At 33.3% G+C, this 19,642-nt stretch overlaps 2 protein-coding genes across 2 annotated transcripts; one reads left to right on the forward strand and one right to left on the reverse strand.

The window, feature by feature from the left end:
- Positions 1-9,495: 9,495 nt before the first annotated feature.
- On the forward strand, positions 9,496-9,849 carry LOC142639528 (calcium-binding protein KRP1-like). The gene has a single exon (XM_075813690.1). The coding sequence runs from the start codon at positions 9,496-9,498 to the stop codon at positions 9,847-9,849; it is 354 nt and encodes a 117-aa protein (XP_075669805.1).
- A 2,032-nt stretch (positions 9,850-11,881) lies between these two features.
- LOC142639529 (F-box/LRR-repeat protein At3g48880-like) lies at positions 11,882-12,819 on the reverse strand. The gene is made up of 2 exons (XM_075813691.1): positions 12,494-12,819; positions 11,882-12,416 (listed from the first exon to the last, which is right to left on the reverse strand). Exons 1-2 carry the CDS (start codon positions 12,817-12,819, stop codon positions 11,882-11,884), a joined length of 861 nt encoding a protein of 286 aa, XP_075669806.1.
- Between the last annotated feature and the right edge of the window lie 6,823 nt (positions 12,820-19,642).

The raw sequence follows: 19,642 nt of genomic DNA on the forward strand, positions 1-19,642 counted from the left end.
CTAGTTGAAATGGCTTACGTGCTCCATAGGGTCAGTTCAACTATTATACATGGTGAACGTTAGCTGAGTGAAACGCCGAGAAAGTTTTTCCCCTTCAACGTGTAAAGGGTGATTTAGAAATTTGATTCAATGCCTAGCTCATAGCATCAGTTCCCAGATCCCTGCTGGATGAATTCCTATTCCTGTGATTATGGAGATTACTCTCTTCGTACGAGTAAGACTCATTAGGGGGAGTTCTTGATCTATGCCTGTAGCTGCCCTCCTCATTCTCACCCGAAGAAGAGTTAGAAATGGATGGAGCTCGCCACCGTCGTTCGTGACGTAACTGTCTCCTCAAATGATCAAGTTCCAACTGCATGGCCCTGGCATTCTCTTCATGGGAGACTCTGCTTCCGATTCATGACTGACTCCTGCTAGTGTGGGTGGTATGTACACTTCCCTCTCACTCTCCACCTCGTTCAAGATTGAGAAAGTCATCTTGACGCTGGGACCCCCTAGACTCCACTTGGTGTGGACCTGAATTTGCCATAATCAGGCCTCAGACTCACTAAAAACCAAAGATTCCCACAGACGGCACGAATTGTAAGGTCGCAATTTGTACCTAAGCCCAACAAGAGAAAGGGTATAGGCCTAAGGAGCCCAATACAATAAATTTATAGAGTGTAGGTCAAAAAACTTGTTTCTAATGAGCTTAAACGGTAACAACAATGACCCAAGATTACAAAATGATAAGGATAAATGGGTTTATACGATGAAACTTATCCTCAGACTCAAGTCAAGGAACAGATTCTTATGTTTCTCCTCTCTTAAAGATTAATTACAGATATCCAGTCTACAGTGTTTTCTCTTCCTATCTCTCGATCCTCTCTTCTCCGGGACTTTCTTCCTTCTTATACTTCTTCCTTCCCCTTCATTTTTGCTCTCCACTTGTAGATCTAGACTGCTCCCCTTGATACTTGTCCCATCAACACCTTCTTGAAATCTTTAGGTAATAGCTGTAAGGCTGAAAATCACTGTTCAGATATCACTTTCTTATTAATGCGACTAGAGACTTAGGTACAGAGCATTCAATGCGATGATAGCAGCTTTCTCTAAAATATTTTCCAACTGTTCTTGCTCTCTGTGCCCCTGTGAAACATATCTTCATCCACAAGACCTCCTAAAATATCATTCTAGTCAACATGACATATCATCTGACCCTTACTTCACTTAGCCGAGGAGATACTCCTCCTCAGATTACTTCCATTAACTTCTTCCGCCACATTTGCTCGTGGGTCTTTAAGTTTGACATCTTTATTACCATCAATCCGTCCTCAGATAAGTAAACATTCTCGGACTAAGCCCATGGCCCAAAAACACATCTTGGGCCTTTTATTCCCACACTTATGACATCCACTTTTTAATTATTGTAATTTGTTATTGGACCAAGACATCAATTGAATTTTTGGTATAAACAAAGTTCGAATCTCAAATCTCTTATTTTAGGATAAGAAGTTTTACTAGTTACACTAACTGAAATCCATCAATATAAAATTCTTAAAGTGATCTCTAGCGCCTGATAAAACATTGTACATTTCAAAATTTTGCATGGATCAATCATTAGTGTTATATCCTAAGAAAGTGAACCAAAACAAAAAAATTCACAAAATTAAATATGATATGATAATTAGAAGGGTAAATATTTTCTTGGGGGGGAGGCAAACCAGTAATTTCTGATTATCTAGCTTCAAATAAAGTATGTATTTGTCCATTCTACATCATACAAGGACACCTATTGATTATAAATCATTGTTAAAAAAATCTAGTTATTAAACCCAAAGTAAAATTTGACCCATGTAAGCTTTGAGTCACTAGTTCAACCAATAAATCACAATTTGAATAATCACAAAATATACAGAATTGAATCTCACAATTTCTTAATTTCTAAAATGGGATAATTAGATATACGCGCGTATAAAATATTGTAAGAATTGGATACCAAGTTAGCTTTCCATCAAGATGGTTAGAATTAAAACTAATAGATATAGAAAGAGGATATTTGAGTGAAACGTTTACAGAAATTTTTGGACCAAAAAAAAAAAAACTTTTAAAGTTTAGGATTGAAACTGAACTTTTAATAAAGTTATGAATGAAAAAAAAATTTTAGCTTAAAACATATTTGATTGATGGTCAGAACTCAGATACCATTTTCTTCTCTCTCTCTCTCTCTCTCTCTCTCTCTTATTATTAATTACTGAAAACTAAAAACTCTAGGATCCTTCAAAACCACATACCATGTCAAGCATCCGAACTTGCTTTCACATGCACAATCAATTGTAACTAAGAGCAATTCGTTCTAGACATCCCTTCACACACCTCTATTTCCTCAACAGTCACAAAATGCTTGTTATATAGTTACTTAACAATTGTTACCTTTCACTAGAACTCCCTTGCCCACACACCAATAGTTTTGATATCGTCCTGAGAAGCAGACCCATGTTTGATAACCCATTTACCCAAAGGTGAAATGTTTTCCTATATAATGGATCTTTAACTGGGTTTGCACTTTGCAGACTGGGGAGACAGGACAGTATTTTGATAGCGTCCTAGTTAAAAATTGTGAAGTTCAATTGGGGAGTTTCGCACGTTAAAGAAACTCGGTTTTAAAAGTTAAAAACTTTCATCCAAGTTGGATAAATAAATGAATGAACAATAGTATATCCCATACGCTCCTTTCACAATGTTGGTCCCACCATCCCAATGTAATAGTCCTAATCATTCTAGTTTTTGCATGAATGTTCACCCTCAATAGTTGAACCAGTGCAGCTTCATGACAATACCAAACTTTTTACCATAACATCAAGCCTTTCCTAGCCAAAAGGTTTTTCTCAGTTTCCAAATCACAATGAGGAAAATGTGCCTAAATACCGTTCTCTTTATACAAGAATCAAAGTGTAATGATTTGGTACTATTTCTGTTGGTAGTTTGACACTGAGGATATTATTAAGCACAAAATATACAATAACCAAAATCAAGGATGGTACGTGGCAAATCTGTACCTGTTTTGCACAATACCAAAAACAAGCGTTGGCTTACACCTTATAAACCTAAAATGTACCTGTTTTGCTCCAAGGAAGAGTGATAATTCAAACCTTAACACCACAAATATAGTACCAAATTCCAAAATATGAAGTATCAATTATTTAGGTACCGCAATGGTTCAATTGTTTACCTTGTGCTTGCCAAGAAGCAATGTTTTAAATTTTTAAGAAATTTCATTATATTGCTTTCTCTTCCCCTTTGTCTCTCTTTTTCTAATCGCTCCATCATGTTCATAAAAGTTGGCAGTGCATCATTAAATCTCTTATATTAGGTTTCTCACATCTTAATTTGTTCATTTTTCTAAGCTAGCCTCAAGACACTACCAAGTGAGCAAATGTGTAAGTTTTAAATTGGGATAAATAGAAAATTATAATACTAAACCCACAAAAAAAAAAGTCTCTTCACACATGCGAAGCATGTGTGATAAGGCTAGTTTTTTTAATCATTTGAAAGTTCATTTTTGAAAAGGGGTGGCTTTGAAAGCCTTTAGAGAAACTCATTTAACAAAAAATTTTAAGAACACATTTTTAGAGAGTTTGCTTAAATCAAACCTTTCATTTTTTGGTGGAATAAAGTTTATGGTGCTAGCTAAAAAACTACAACTTTAAATCTGCATACCTATCACCGCGTACCCTTAGCGTAATGATCATTCTAAAAGTACAAGTTCTTATGGGTGAGGGGCGACAAGGGTTGAAGTTCAAGTTTTCAAAAAGGAGTTTCACATACATGATATACACTTAGATTTGATTAAAGTAAAATTTCTATCTCACAAGATTTGAAATCATCCCAAACTATATGGGGTTATGTGAATTTCAATTCTAAGACTCTTAGACAATAAAGATAAAAACTAATTGAAGGTGTGAATTGAAATGATTTTATAAATTCACACTTTTAATTAAAATTTTGGAATTTAATTTGAAATCATATCCAAGTATCAAAATATAAGGGAATTACATAATTTATAATAGTCTTATTAAAAGCTTATCATTTGGCCCAAAGATGATCTCACTTAGGAATGAAAATTTTGCCCCTCCCCTCTCGTCACTTTGCCGCACACCTAGGTTTTCTCACCTCGCAATAGGGGATGGGGCGGGAATGGGGCGAGATTTTAGCCCCCACTGCGGGGTGGGTTGGGAATGGGTTTAGACGTTTCAACTCTGCCCCACCCCGCATTGATAAGATCTATAATTGCAAAATTCTCATACCTTAAATCCCTACTATATAAACAAACAAATCAATGCTAACTTTTCTTTTTTTTTTTTTGGATAGGAATACTAACTTATTTAAATGCATGAATATTAAGATTTTTGTTTTTATTGTGATATTTTCAAACACTTAAAAAATATTATTCAATTTAAGTATATTTATATTAATGAACAGGTTTAAAAAAATTGTAATAATTAAGGCAAATTAAAATGAATTAGAATTTTACGGGGCCCCAATGAGCGGTGATGGTGCAAGTAAGTTTTTCCCATCATATGGTATGGGACTGAACCACACAAGGCAGGAGTGAAAATCTCATCCTTTGGAGAAATTATAAGGTCCTCATGATAAACGTGAACAAGTGACGTGATCTACCATTCCACTAAAAGACTCCCACCTGTTTAAAATTGCTAAGTTAGAAAATTTTTTAAAACAAAAACTAATTATTGACTCAACAATTTTAAACAAATTGAAGTCTTTTAGTGGAAAGGTGGACAAGTGACGTGGTCTACTAGAGGACTATATAATTTCTCCATCCTTGGGCCCCATCTCTCCCCTTTGCCAACCCTCACTCTCTCCTTACTATCAAGTTAAGATATCAATGAAATTTTGTTTCTCATACCTACCATTGAAGAAAATCAACTACAAAGGTTAGACCCTTTTGTAGTTATATACTAGTCATGTAATGTATTATAAACCTGGTTTAAAACATTATTATTATTATTTTCGTGTGTGTTCAAATAAATAAAACTGTTTACTAAAAAAATAAATAAAAATGTTTATCTCATATTGGTTGTGTGTGTCTACTAAAAAAAAACTTTTTTTTGGTAATGTAAACTAAAGTAAAATTTTGATATATACTTGTATGCATCAACTATTTCTGAATTAATTTGTAAATCCACTCCACAATAAATACTAACAATTGGAAACTCCAAACCCTACCTCAAGCTGCACATAAAAATTGATAGGAAAAAGACCGATACCGCGACAGTACAACAATAAAAACGTGTATACAAGTTGAGTGCAAGATTGGATCTTGTTGTTGAACAAAGGGGGAGCCAAAAAGAAAAAAAGGAAAAGAATAGTTGAACAAATTTTCAGTAGTTGATAGCAATGTACTAAACTGTCTATTTTCTCTAGCTGGTCGGTGAAAATATAGTACTTCCTCTGCGTAAAAAAATGTGAGCAATCACCCTCTTTAAATTACAACAAGATAAGTATTATGTTCACAATATTTTTACAATAAATTTTAAGTAATAATAAGTTGTTACTAGTTTTAATTTAAATTCACTACTAAAATTACATTTTTACCCACCAATAACTGTAATATTGTGTGTATATCATTTCTCATTACAAAAATACTAGAACCACCGTTAAAGTCACAACTTGTCCAAACGGTGAGTTTTTTTTTTTTTTTTACAAGATAGAATTCTACTCTAGCCTAATCTAAGTGTATATGTGTGTGAAACTCCCTCCTAGAGACTTGAATCCCGGCCCTTGCCTCACACACCCCACAAGCACTTATACTTGTGGAATGACCATCACACTAGGATATGCGGTAGTGTGAGTTGTTACTTGTTAGTGGTTAGTGGTCTAGTAATCCACCACTCATAAATGCTAGACGCACAATTAAAGTCACAACTTAACTTGTGCAAATGGTGAGTTGTTACTTATAGCACTATCGCTGCTTAAATAATATCCGGTTTGAATTGCATCACAAGCCACAACCATTCATCCCATTAGTCACATCCGGCTATGGACCACTAACTCCAATCATGTTATAAATTTTTTTTACGATGCGGAATTATTTGCTAGTGCGCTTCTTTTTTCTTTTTCTTTTTTTCAAGAATTACCTGTTTGTTTATACATAATGAAAACATGTGTTTATAACTTTATTACTTTTATCATTCTGAGTTTCTGACCTAAGGTAAGAGTAATCATTTAGTCACTTATTCGATTTTTTTTTTTTTTGGTAGAATTTATTCATTTACCTTTAATATTCAGGAAAAAAAAACAATCTTTTATCGCTTTCCAAAACGGAATCGAAATATTTTGATGTCCACACAAGCTTAATAATATTATCATTCAAGAACTGACGATTTTTTTTTTTTTTTCTGAATAAGCAATGACAGTTAGAGGTAGGAGATAAGAAAGTACAGTACAGAGCTCTTGTAGTTCTGGATAAGAGGTATGGAGCAGTTCTATGAGAATGAGATCATTTTATTTCTTTCATAGAGATGAGATTCACAAATATGAGGGTTTTTATATGTATCCAAATATATATATATATATATATATATATATATATATATATATATATATATCACAATGAAACCCATTATCGAACCTTTTTTTTCTTTTTTGGAGAAGAACCCATTATCGAACTTGATATAAATACTATCACATTTGAAAAAATAAAATAAAAAACATTAAGATTATGAAGTTATCGCTTATTAGTGTTATTTGAGTTTTTTTTTTTTTAAATAAATGTGACTTTTTTTTTTTTGTTTAAATAAATGTGTGACTTGATTTACTGATAAATGTTACAAAACTACTGTCATGTATATCCTTGTTATTAGCTTAGCAACATTAAGGGCCCGTTAGACAGCATAGTTTTAACACATTTTAAACAACATTACACACTTTTTCACCTACACGAATATAAAAACACTCAAACTCAAACTACTCTCCAAAACACCCCATAATTCCCCCCCCCCCCAAAATGCTTAGCAACATTAATTTAAAAATTAAAAAAAAAAGGTAGTTATGTAGAAGTTCCTATATAAAAATTGTTGATGGGATTAGAGAATTTAAAAGGCAAACATCATATCCACAATGTGTCGTTTAATTGGGGAAGGAAAGGGATGAAGGAAACTGCACTGAAACTTCCTTTTGTCGGAGGGATAAAACCAAGATGATTGAAAAGTGAGAACTTTACCCCCATTGTAGATCACCATCATATCCTTTCTCCAATTAATTTAATTAACAAGAACCCATTGTCAAATTTGTCCTTTTTGAAGATGAAAATATCGATCAATTTATTTTGATTTTTGGCCACAAAATTAATAGATTACTTAAACCTCGAACACCTTATCAAAGACTACGGAAAACAAAGTTGACGAATGAAAACTTATTCAGAAAACAAAGATATCATTGATTTCATCAAAGAAAATACACGAATATAACACTGAATTCAAAATGATAGAACAAAGAAAATTGGCATTTAATTCATGCCCGTATCATTGTGATTTCAGCATTTTGTAGGACTAGAACAATAAAGCATAGGAAAGAAATCATTTTACATATGGTAACACAAATTCTCTATTCCACCTTTTGTATTCTACTCTATACTCGCTAATCATAGCATGCTGTGGTTGATTTTTTTTTTTTTTTTTTTAACTTTGATTATTTTATAAAGAAAGTTAAATGAATACATAATAAGTTATAATAAGTGGAGCAAAACAAGTTTTTTTTTTTTAAAGAAGATTTCTATGCAGTAAAGGATTACTAGTTGAATCAATTTAGATCGATCCATTTTCAATTGATAGACTGTTTGAAATTGATTGATGACTGAAATGGATATGGGATTTGGCTTATGTTACAGATTAACTGATTTAATAGCTGACAAGCTCGTCTTTCTGCTTTCATTTAGACCCATTTCGGGCTTAGTTTCGGGACCTGATTTTAAACAACCCTAGTTTGATAAGATGGTATTCTTTGGTGTTCAAATTTTTGTCTTTGAGGTCCCTTACTTTAATCAGTGCGGCAATTATTGAAACAAGCTTAGCTCCATCACACAGGTACACAATTCAAATTCATGTAGAGGTGACAAGAGACAAACACCGGAAGGACGATAAAGTACATGAAAGGACACCAGGCATACGAATCTATGGCCTAACACCAACACACTAACAATTGCAATGGTTTTCCTCCTTTTGAAATTTCTTGGATTAAATAGCAAAGTTGTCCAAATTAAGGTGTAAATGTATTCATATAAAATAAAACATACTCTTGTTAGCAAGTGTCCCAATTCAAAGATTATTTGAATATTTGATTTACTTTTTTGTGTACATAAAATTCAAAATGGCTGTGTGTGTATAATTTAAATTTGTACAAAGTTGGATTATATTTTTTAAATAGGCAAAACTTAAGTACAATACTTAGGTGATGTTCCTTAAGTTTCCTTTTTAAATTTTGCCATGTGATTTTTTTTTCTCATAAGATGAAAGTATATTTTTTTAATTAAATAGTTATATAGTTGAATTTTAAGAGGACAATCTAAAAAACAGCACTTAAGGTACTGTACATAAGTTATATCATTTCTAAAATAAGTAAAAGAAAATAACCATTGATAGAGTACTAAAAATAATCTCATGAATATCCTAAGAGCACACCTTAACAAAATCTACAAAACACAAAATAAATTTTGTTTGGGTTATAAGTTTTGGAAATATTAAGAAGTCATATGGATTTGAGTTGGCATAGGCAAAAATGAAAAAAATTTCCCACACAAACAAGTCATAAATTTGGACCAACCAGTTTTTTCTCCTTATTTCTGGTAAGAAATTAAATTTGGACCACACAGGCTCATGCCACCCAACTAAACTATTCATTTGCACAACCATGAGTGATTTTTAAGCTTTTTGCCACCCAATAAGACTGAAAAAGAAAATAGTAGCTAAGCTGTACCATCTCTTTCATAATTCAATGATTTGTCTTCTAATAACCGTATGCTCAAAGTACATAATGATTAAGAGAATAAAAATCACATGTTAAAGCAGTAATTAATGTCTTAATGTCAACAAGGTTAAAAACACAAAGACATGTTGCTATATATGCCATGTATTGAAGCTAGCCACACATATATGCAACTTCCAGGAAGGAGAAGCTAAGCGCTCCATTAGAACCAAAGATAAAGAAAACAGGTTTCTTCCGATGAAGCCTGCAAGAAGCTCCCCAATACAACCATAAACATTTATCCTCCCCATATTATGTACCTTCCTTCATTGGCTTTTAGAACCCTTGCCCTTTTTCCACGAACGCCACCAACTCTTTCCTTTCTTCACTTATATAATACACCTCTCACTCCCTCACTCTCCATCACTCCTATTCACAACCTTGTTACCATTACAACCCATCACTCGAATCCTACTCCTTTTCTTCCTTTTTCTTCACGTACAAATTCACGTACAAGTTCGAGTCTAGCTAAGAATGGCACAATTGGCACTAGACAACTCAGTTGAGTTCGAGGACTACTTCCCATCCATGATTGCGAGGTTGGGTGCAGAAGGGTTTATCGGGGAACTCTGCAGCGGCTTTCGTTTGCTGATGGATTGCGAGAAGGGACTCATCACGTTTGAGAGCTTGAAGAGGAACAGCTTTCTGCTGGGGTTGCATGACATGGGAGATGAAGAGATTGTTTTAATGCTGATGGAAGGTGATCTTGATGGAGATGGAGCTCTGAGTCAAATGGAGTTTTGCATTCTCATGTTTAGGTTGAGCCCAGGTTTGATGGATGGATCTAAAAGGTGCTGGATGGATGATTTCGAAGTATCTGAAATGTAGGCTTATTATTATTATTATTTAGTTGTTCTTATTCAATAGCATTCTCATTCATCCAGGAAAAATAAAAAAACAAATAAAAAAAAAATATTTCTGGGCTTCAATTAATTTTATCAAATGCTTTGTTTTTCCTGGATGAATTCAATGTTTATTTCGAATAAAGAGATTATTTTCATTATATAATGCTGTTATTGAACTCAATATATATTTATTTATTTATTGGTAGAACAACTTTTTATTTTCACAAATATCTTATCCACAATTGATCGAATCCTAAAGTACATATTCCCTAAATAGAAGAATCGATGGAAGGATTCCATAATATTCTCTCAAATCCGGAAATCCCTCATCCACTGTCGATCAAATCCTACCATTATTAGGCTATAAAACCATTGGTAAAAACAAAATTACATCATATCTACGGATCTCTCACCAAATTTAATGCAAATACTTGTAGGGGTACTTTCATATGAACATACTTAAGGTTTCACCATAGTCCAAAGAGCATTGCGATCTAAAACATATTAAGCTCTATTCTTTAATTAAAGTGATATACACTCAATCAAATTATATTGCCTATATATGGATTTGAGAAACTCGTTTTCTGCACTAGCTAGTCCAAGAGCATGTCAAACAGTCAAAGTTAAGAAAATCTTCAATCTAATTGATTCTATCTTCATTTGGCCATTTTCTAGTCTACTTCAATCGGCACCAACCCAAGAAAATTATACATTCTGATCAGTGTCTTACATGTGAGGGGAAATTGTTATAATGGCAGAAGTTCTTATACTAATTTATTATGGCCAAAAAAGAGTCTTCAAATAACACTTTCACTTTAATTTTAAAAATACTATGGGCATGAAAAAAATCTCCAAAACAAATTATAGGAACGTAGAATACTAGAAAGAAAAATATCTAACTACACACAAGATGATACCAAGGATTAAAATCACTTGGCAATAGTCTCTGTTCATGAATACGTCGTAAGATATGAATTCACTATATCAAAGAGAGAGTACAAAGTGTTTATACACTCAAAGAACACTCATAAATAACAAAATCTTTCTGAGGCTTTCTCAAACAAATTCAAAGTCTCTTCCCATATGGGAAGACCTTTCACCAAAGCCACCAAACTTTTAATAGATTGTCTATTTATAAGACTTCAAGACCTATTCTTTGATACAAAAAAGATACATTTCTTAAGAAATAAGAAATGCTTTTCTTTATAGAAAATGAATATCGTTTTGTAGTGGATAAGAAATATAGATTTTTCTTCCATACCAAAAAAATCCAAATGAAGTCAAATCTGGAATTTTAAGCAACTTCTAAACAAAGATTGTTGAGTATGCACAATGAGGATTAAGCGTTTCATTTAAGTAGCTTCCATACAAATTATATTCAAGTCTCAATTGGAGTTTCCATTTTTTTTCCAACAAAACTTAATGTTATAGTTTTCAAAAGATTCAAGTTGCTACCTTTAATCAGCATTGTTTATATCCCTCGAAATTAAGTTCAATCATATAACAATTAAAATGAAACAAATTAATAAATATCATGTTGTAACTATTCTGCATTAAGATCACACTTAATTTCTATTGTTTTGTGCTTGCATGAAGGAAAATATCAAGTTTTTGCTGAAATTCAGGTAGTTAAATATCAGAATATTTGAATAGCCAACGCTAGTTGTAACATCAATTTTTTTCCCATCCCTTTTATGCCCCATTGGAGAGGGTGTTTGTCAAGAAATGGTTCGTCTATGAAGATCAATGTACGTGGCTAACATCATGACCAAAAGCAACATCACTACAAATGTGTTTGCAATCACAGTAGTGTGGCTTTAATTAATTATATATTAACCTTCCAGAGCAATAGGAAGACCTTAATAAAAGAAAATCATTACTTTTCCAAAATTTATCTAGAAGCAGCAAAAAAGAAATTAAACTGTCTACAGAGGTTCATTTATTCAAATATATATATTAAGCTCAAAAAATATTGAACTCACAATCCTTGCCTAGATAGGTCTCCATTTTCCAAGTCATAGTGCAAGAGAAATTACCTCATCCTCTCGTCGTACCTTTTCAAATTCATAATGCTTCAAACTTTTACAAATAGTGCAGGAATTTGTCTGACAAGCGAGGAACTCTCTAAGTCTTGATCCTTTTTCAATGATTGTTTTGTCAAGTTCTTGGCATAGTGTAGTGGAGAATGTAGAGTCTCGAAATACGAACTCGCAGTGACATATATTCAACACTTCCAAATGCTTTAAGCCGTCCAGTATACAGATCAAAGTTTCCTTATTGAACACTATTGTGGCCCGAAGACTGAGCACCTTAAGCTTCGGCAAACACTTAACAATAGCATTAGCATAATCTACGTTTAAATTGCATGTAAGTTTAAGTTCTGAGAAGTTCTTGCAAATTGTGCCAATCGCTTTCATCAGTTTCATGGGACTCTTGAAGTCAGGAAGAGTTAAAGACTCAAGCCCTTTCCAATATTTGAAAGCCTTTCGCATTCCACTTACTGTTAATCGACTCCAAATTGGTAAAGCAAGTCGTTTTAGATTACGATTCCTACCAAGAAAAAGGTCTCAATGTAAGTCCACCAATTTAGCATGCAAGTAAATTAAGGAAAGAAACACGGTACGTACCTTTTAGCTGCATAGACCAAGTGCTCATCTTCTACATATTCAAAGAAGTTAAAAATCAAGCAAGTCACATTTCCCTGACTGAGATTTGAAGTTGTCTTCAAGATGTTCATTAGCCTATTGTTGTTTGATACGCTATAAGACCAAGCATCTGATTGTAGGGGAGCATAAATGCAAGAGTCAGAAATCTGAATACATAAGTCAAGCTTCTTCCATAGAATAGGATCACAACAAGCCGAGCGCCATGAGCTGCATACTTGAGAAACAACAGAAATTAAATCCATAACATTAAGACTCATGAATATCTTAACAAGGATATCATAGTCCATGTTATTCCAGTGGTGAACACTTGAGTTTTTGTTCCTCATTTGCTCAAAACAAATTTTCCCTTCAACACAAAATTAGAAAACATTGTGAGAAGCAATTCATGTTCTCAGATTTAAGCAAGTAAGCCTGAAGCAAACAAAGGGAACACATTCAAAAAAAAAAAAAAGTTGAATCTCATATTATAAATTTCTATTCCATGAAACTAAAAACTCAAGTGTTTAATTTTTTGTAAGAATGAAATAATTAAGAGTGAACTTTAATCATTTTTTTTTAAATACAACATAAGCTATATTAGCATAAACTAGCTAAGAAATATATAATTTAATTAATACCTTCAGTATTTCCAACGGAAATATTTACAATTGAAATCCGTCAACGCCTAACTATTGGTGTATAGAGATAAAAAGTATAAAGTAAACTTCTACCCAAGATTCAAGTACACTAATTAATTCTATGATGGTGTTGTTGGCTTAATTCTTAAATAGAAGATTAAATCTTTAAAATATATATATATATATATATATATATATATATATATATATATATATAGAATAGAAAATTGTAGGATTACATTATGTGAAGGTTAATACACCTATATGAATGATACCAAAAGTGACCTTTTTGCATTTAAACCATGCCCCTAAGTCTAGAAATGTTTTTCTATGCTACACGCATCAAATAATGAGCAAGCCTACATGGAGTTGATTGGGAATATATGGGGCCGTTTGGTACATGATTTTGAGTAACAATTTTTAGTTTTTAAACAACATTACACGTATTTTAACACAATTTTTCACTCACACATATTTTCAAAAAATATAAACAACGTTACTAAAACAACATTACTAAATACCCCTATATCTTTTACAAAGCCTATCCCCCATCCCGAAAATTGTCAAATAAATTGTGGAGGAAATCCTTAAAAATGTATCTTTGAGATCACCACACTATTTACATGTATGTAGTAAAACTATTCTACATTAAGCGTGTGGTAACTATATTGCCAGCTAGAGATTTAAGGTCTTTCTCCCAAGTTTCTATTATCTTTTGCGTAAATAAAGATTTTTAATACATTATACGTCACAAAAATCCAGGTATCACTTGAAGAATAAAGGATCAGTACCCTATGCTATAGTCATTACATACAAAAATATCATATTCAATTGTAGCAAACAATTACAACAACAAATTTGAATAGTCCGCAATTGAAGGACATGAAAATGAGTGGATTTGTCTATTATTGATTCCCAAAAAATATCCCATTAATTCTTTGTAGATTTTAAATTCTCTTCTTGCTATGAGTAATTCTTAAGCATTTTTAGACCATAAAGAATGGTGTTCTATCTTCTCACATTCATAATGGAGCCCACTCATTAAATTCATGGTAGAGTCTATCATGAATGTAAGAAAATGGAGCATCATTTCTCCATACTTTATGAATACCTAAAAATTTTCCCTTACTCTTTATGCAACATAAAAAAAACTGAGATCTAGTTCATATATTAATAGCTTTGCTAAGAAAGCGGATAAACAAGGACAATATTAATTAATACAAATTTCACATTTAAGCAATTTTTAAAAAAACTTTTGAAAATTTACCTTAATAAAGAACATGCAAACCTTCGTGAAGGTTCTATAAATTTATAAGAAAAAAATTATTTCATTTATGATAGCTCTATTTCATTTTGGATTACCATACATATTAAGAAATTCGTTAAGTACTTACAAAATTCTAGAATCTCCTCACCGAAAAACTAACTACCATAAAAGCTACCGCTTGTCATACATGTTGAAATTGAATAGCTTGGACAAAGATTGGGTCCAGTGCTCAAATTTCACATTTAAGCAATTTTTTTTATACTTTTGAAAATTTACCTTAATTAAGAACATGCAAACCTTAGTGAAGGTTCTATAAATTTATAAGAAAAAAATTATTTCATTTATGATAGCTCTATTTCATTTTGGATTACCATACATATTAAGAAATTCGTTAAGTACTTACAGAATTCTAGAATCTCCTTAACGAAAAACTACCATAAAAGCTACCGCTTGTCATACATGTTGAAGTTGAATAGCTTGGACAAAGATTGAGTCCAGTGCTCCCAGTACTGCACCCATTAAGAAGTGGACACTTGACAAGATTTTAACAAATGTTGGCACTCCAAATTTCAAACAAATCCAATGCACATAAGCACTAGACCCAAACTGGTTTCGAAAAGTTTTTGGTTTTATAATATGTTAGCGCTTCTTTTAAGGAGTATCGCTAACAGTAGCACATTAATGTATTATTCATAGAATTACAGGAAGTGTATCAAACAACTTGAATAAATTGAATTTTCCCTCATGAATTTGAGTTTCTTGACAAAATATTTTTATGTTTCTAATATATATATATATCCATTCTTCAAGCAAACGGGCAACCTAAAATTCTAGAGCTTTTTGTTTTAATTGTTTGTTTACTTGTATTTAACTTGCTTGTTTCATAGTGAAAAAATTCATCCAGAAATAATTACTAGAAACACATCAGGGAATTTTTTTTTTTTTTTAAATAATAACTTTAAATTAAAAATTAAGTTTCACAATGTATTATTTTCCCAAAGAACACCTTTCAGGCGCTGCAGTAAACAGAAGATTTTAAATTAACATAAATGTATATAGCACTATAAATCGATTACTCTATAAAAATGAAATTCCAAGCCCTTTTATGCAATCTAAGAATCTAAAAATATGGATTTTATCAGATTTTGATCATTATAAGCTTTTTTTTTTTTTTCTATCCAATCGCAGTAATTTTTTACTTTTTAAGCTTATATATACTCCTCCAAATCACAAAAACAAAACTACTCAAAAAAAGATATATAATTTTTTTTTGAGAATCAAATTAAGATATATAATAAAATCACTTGATGGAAGTTTTTCTTTTTTGCATGTTGACAAATGTAAGCTATTTTACAGTGGTATTGACCTCTTTTTTCTTTCTTTTTCACGATAACATGCAGGAGAATAAAATTTTTCTCTTTAGTAGAAAAATTCTAACACACATAAGAAAATGAAGGAAGCAAGACATGAAAAAAGATAGATGTACTTGTGAAGAAATGGGCTTACCTTAAGCGAAGGTATTGTTTGGATCTTTTCTTTCTCTCGTAGATTTGGAAGTCTGAAAGAAATAAGATAAGTGTTTTCATATATAGAGATGCATGGCTTGAAATTACTAAGCTCTCCTTTCCATTTGTAACGCATGGAAACAACTCAGATTCTCGAAGTCCAAGAAAGACTTCAATTCAATGCAGTGAGTCCAACATAGTCACATGAAGTACAACCAATGAGAATGAGACACATATGATATAAAAGGTTCCTTTTGTCATTTAAGGTAATTGGAGTAGAGTGCTCTAATGCACTAACCTGCTTTTATAAGTTAAACGAAATTAATAATTTTCTTAAGCAAATAATAATAATAATTTTCATGTTGCAATGATGTGTCACAAAGAAATTAGTAATTGCTGATGTGTCAATTGACACTTGACTAAACTGGTTCTTGGCAGGCTACTTGATTAAAATTTAATTATTACCATTTTACCAAAAATATGGTGAATGACCAACCTTAAAATTTATAGTTTCCTCACCCACCAAACCCACCAAAATAACAAGTTCATTACTTTCTTACTTTTTTTTTCCTTTAATTAGACTTATTATCTTTTGAATTTCTGTTGGTAAACTAATGTTTTTAGGGCTTTTACGGTTCCGATTAGTCAATTTTGAATATAGGTTTATGTAACTACAAGTTATTTTTCCGATAAAAACTACAAGTTTATTTAAATGTGGTGCAATAAATTTTCTTTTCTCTCTCTCGCTCGCGCGCGCGCGCGCGCACACACACACACACACACACACACACACACACATATATATATATATATATAGTATTTGAGCTAGAATTTTTACATATGTGTGAAACTCCCTCTTAGGCTTGAACTACAGCTCTTACCCCCACACCCTACAAGAACTTTATACTTGGAAAGTATGCGGTGGTGTGAGATTTTTTTAATTACTATGGATTTGATAAATACAAACTTTTAAGTGCAATTAATGTTTCAAACACTAAAAAAATCTATCATCATCAATATTCTATATATATATAAAAGCAAAAACCTCATGGGAGAGAGCATGAGGTTCTACCAAGTTGCACATTAATTCTTCATTTAGGCTTCTACCTCAACAAAAATTACATTTATGTCAATTTAATTATGTATAATATTAGTTCATTGAATGTGTTCCTGATTATTTTTTATATATAAGAGAGCAAAAATCTAATGTGGGAGACCATTAGGTTCTATCACATGGCAATTTGCTACATTAATTTTTTATTTAGCTTTCCATCTCGCTTTTTTTACGCTCTTCACCAAAAAAATTTACAATATATATATATATATAAACTTTTAAAAAAAAAATTGATCTTTTCTTTCTAAGTGTCTTCGAAAATGGATGTGTTTAGCATACTTCCCAAGTTGAGAACTAAATACTTTTTAATAATGATATTTTAATATTTCAAAATATACATGAGCAATAAAATATGAATATTTCATGGAAATATACGTAAATATCATATTAAAATTGTATTAGAATGGGAAAAATCTCTCATGCACCTGGTGCATGAGATACCAACTCATTAAAATGATATTTCATTTAACTTACCACTATGATAATCTACTAACATAACCACTATCATTTTTCTTCAGGTTGATAATGATTTGAGGCCTGGCTACCTCGGATTAGTCACAAAATTGTGGTTTTTACTCTGTTGATATGGGAGGTTCCATTTTCTTTTTTGTTGAGTCCAAGAACTTTGAGTTCTCTATTGAGGAGGGAGGAACTTATTATATGTTACGCATTTTTGAGAGAAATTGAGATTCTCTCCGATCAGTTTTCATAGGCAAAGAGGGTGCAAAACGTTTGCTAACTATTGTGGAGGATCTCATGTCTAATGTAACTACTGGAAATTTTGCACGAACCTTTAGAGAGGGTGACAAAGTATTTATCTTACAATTAGGTTCCAATTCCCATGGCAGATTTTTTATGATCTCAGAACTTGTCCATGGCTGGCGGAAAGGCTTTATCGTGGTGCCAGAAGGTAAATTGGGTAGTGGGTGGAGAGGGTTTGGACTACACTTGCGGAAAGTCATTGTTCCTGAGTCGAAAGTCAGCACACAACCACAAGCTGTCTTGAAACAGACAGTGGAGAAGTCCAAGTCTCTCTTGATGGCAACGGCGGAGACTGATCGGAGAGGGGATGGTGGTAGCAAGAAAGGAAAGTCATTAATGTCAAATTTTCAAAATTCAAACACAACAAACTTGCGCAATCATACCCATGATACTCGTGAATTGAATGCCGAAAAAGAACATGCGAGGTCTGAGGCTAAATTTCCGTTTGAAATTCAAGATATCGCTGGCAGAGCTGTATCGCTGGAGATTTCCGTGAGATTGGAGTGTGGGCCGGATGGTAGATGGAAGGTTCAGTGGTCCAATGTTCAGGAGGTTGTAAAGTCCAAACCTTCAATTAAGCCTATAGCTCCCTTCAAACCAAAGCCCAAGCCCAAACCCATACTAGTCTGGCGGCCTAAACCGATACAAACCCATTTTCGTTCTTTATCAACTGGCGAGACTCAAAACTCTGGGAGTTCTTTACCATCGGTATCGGTAAGTTATGAGCAAGATCCCCGAAGCAGTAACGCAGTGGTTGCGAAGCCGACTCACCCTCAAGTCGATCCTTGTAGCTCTCCGACGATAGCCTAGTCATTGAAGCTCGCCGATGACGCCGATATTGATGCCGATATTGGGATTCTTGGCTCCGACGGGGCCGATACTGAGTCTCTTGGCTCCGATGAGGCCGATGAGCAAGCAACCACCTCTGATGGCAAAGATAATTTGCAGCGAGACATCCGATTGTTACTTCAGGAGCATTCCGGCAATGTTATCAAGAAATAGGGGAATTCAGACCAGTGGGTGCTTGAATTGAGAGACGGAAGGAGAGTGGCGGTTCCGATACAAATTTCTCTGCCACCGAGTGAAGTCACAGAGGTTCTAGAAGTGCAAAAACAGTTGGCTTTGGTTCCATTGAAGTGTTCAGACTCTTTGGAGGTGTCATCAGCTCAATTTGAAAAGGGTGAAGTACTTGTGGAGGACTGGGTTTAGAACACATATTCGGAGGTTGCTAAGTTACCTAACGAAGGGGGTTTGTCACCTATAGCGGTGGAACCGTTGGCCTTTTCTCTACCATTGGGCACGGAAGGACAGGAAATTTTGGGTCTAGAGAGTCCAGTAAAGAAGGAATTTTACTCTGACTGGTTTCAAAGTAAATTCAATGGGTTTGATAACTTCCTGGGCGTATCATTAAAAGGTTTGGAAAATCAAGCAACAAATTCTTGCTAGCTGTTGAGGCTGAATTGTAACGTAGGGCTGCGTTAGAGATTAAAGCACGTGATTTGAAGAGTTCAGGAGTGAAAGGTATCAGAGAGCTAAAAGGTCTATTCAGTTCAATTAATTATGGTTCTACTTCTTCTAGGCGGAATGGTACTAGTAGGGTGCGGGCACTATCTGTTTCTAAATGAAGTTGAAGATAATTTCTTGGAATGTCAGAGGATTGACTGGGGTTGAGAAGAGGCTTTAGATTTGTAATTTATTGCGTTCATGGAGGGCTGATATAGTATGTTTGCAGGAGACCAAACTTGAGTGGATCACTAGAGGAATTGTTCGAAGTATATGGGGTTGCCCATATGTAGATTGGCTTTACCTGGGTTCTGAAGGTGCTTCTACGGGTATTGTTTTGAT

Source organism: Castanea sativa, chromosome 6 (assembly GCF_040712315.1).
Source record: "Castanea sativa cultivar Marrone di Chiusa Pesio chromosome 6, ASM4071231v1".
Classification (NCBI taxonomy): Eukaryota; Viridiplantae; Streptophyta; class Magnoliopsida; order Fagales; family Fagaceae; genus Castanea; species Castanea sativa.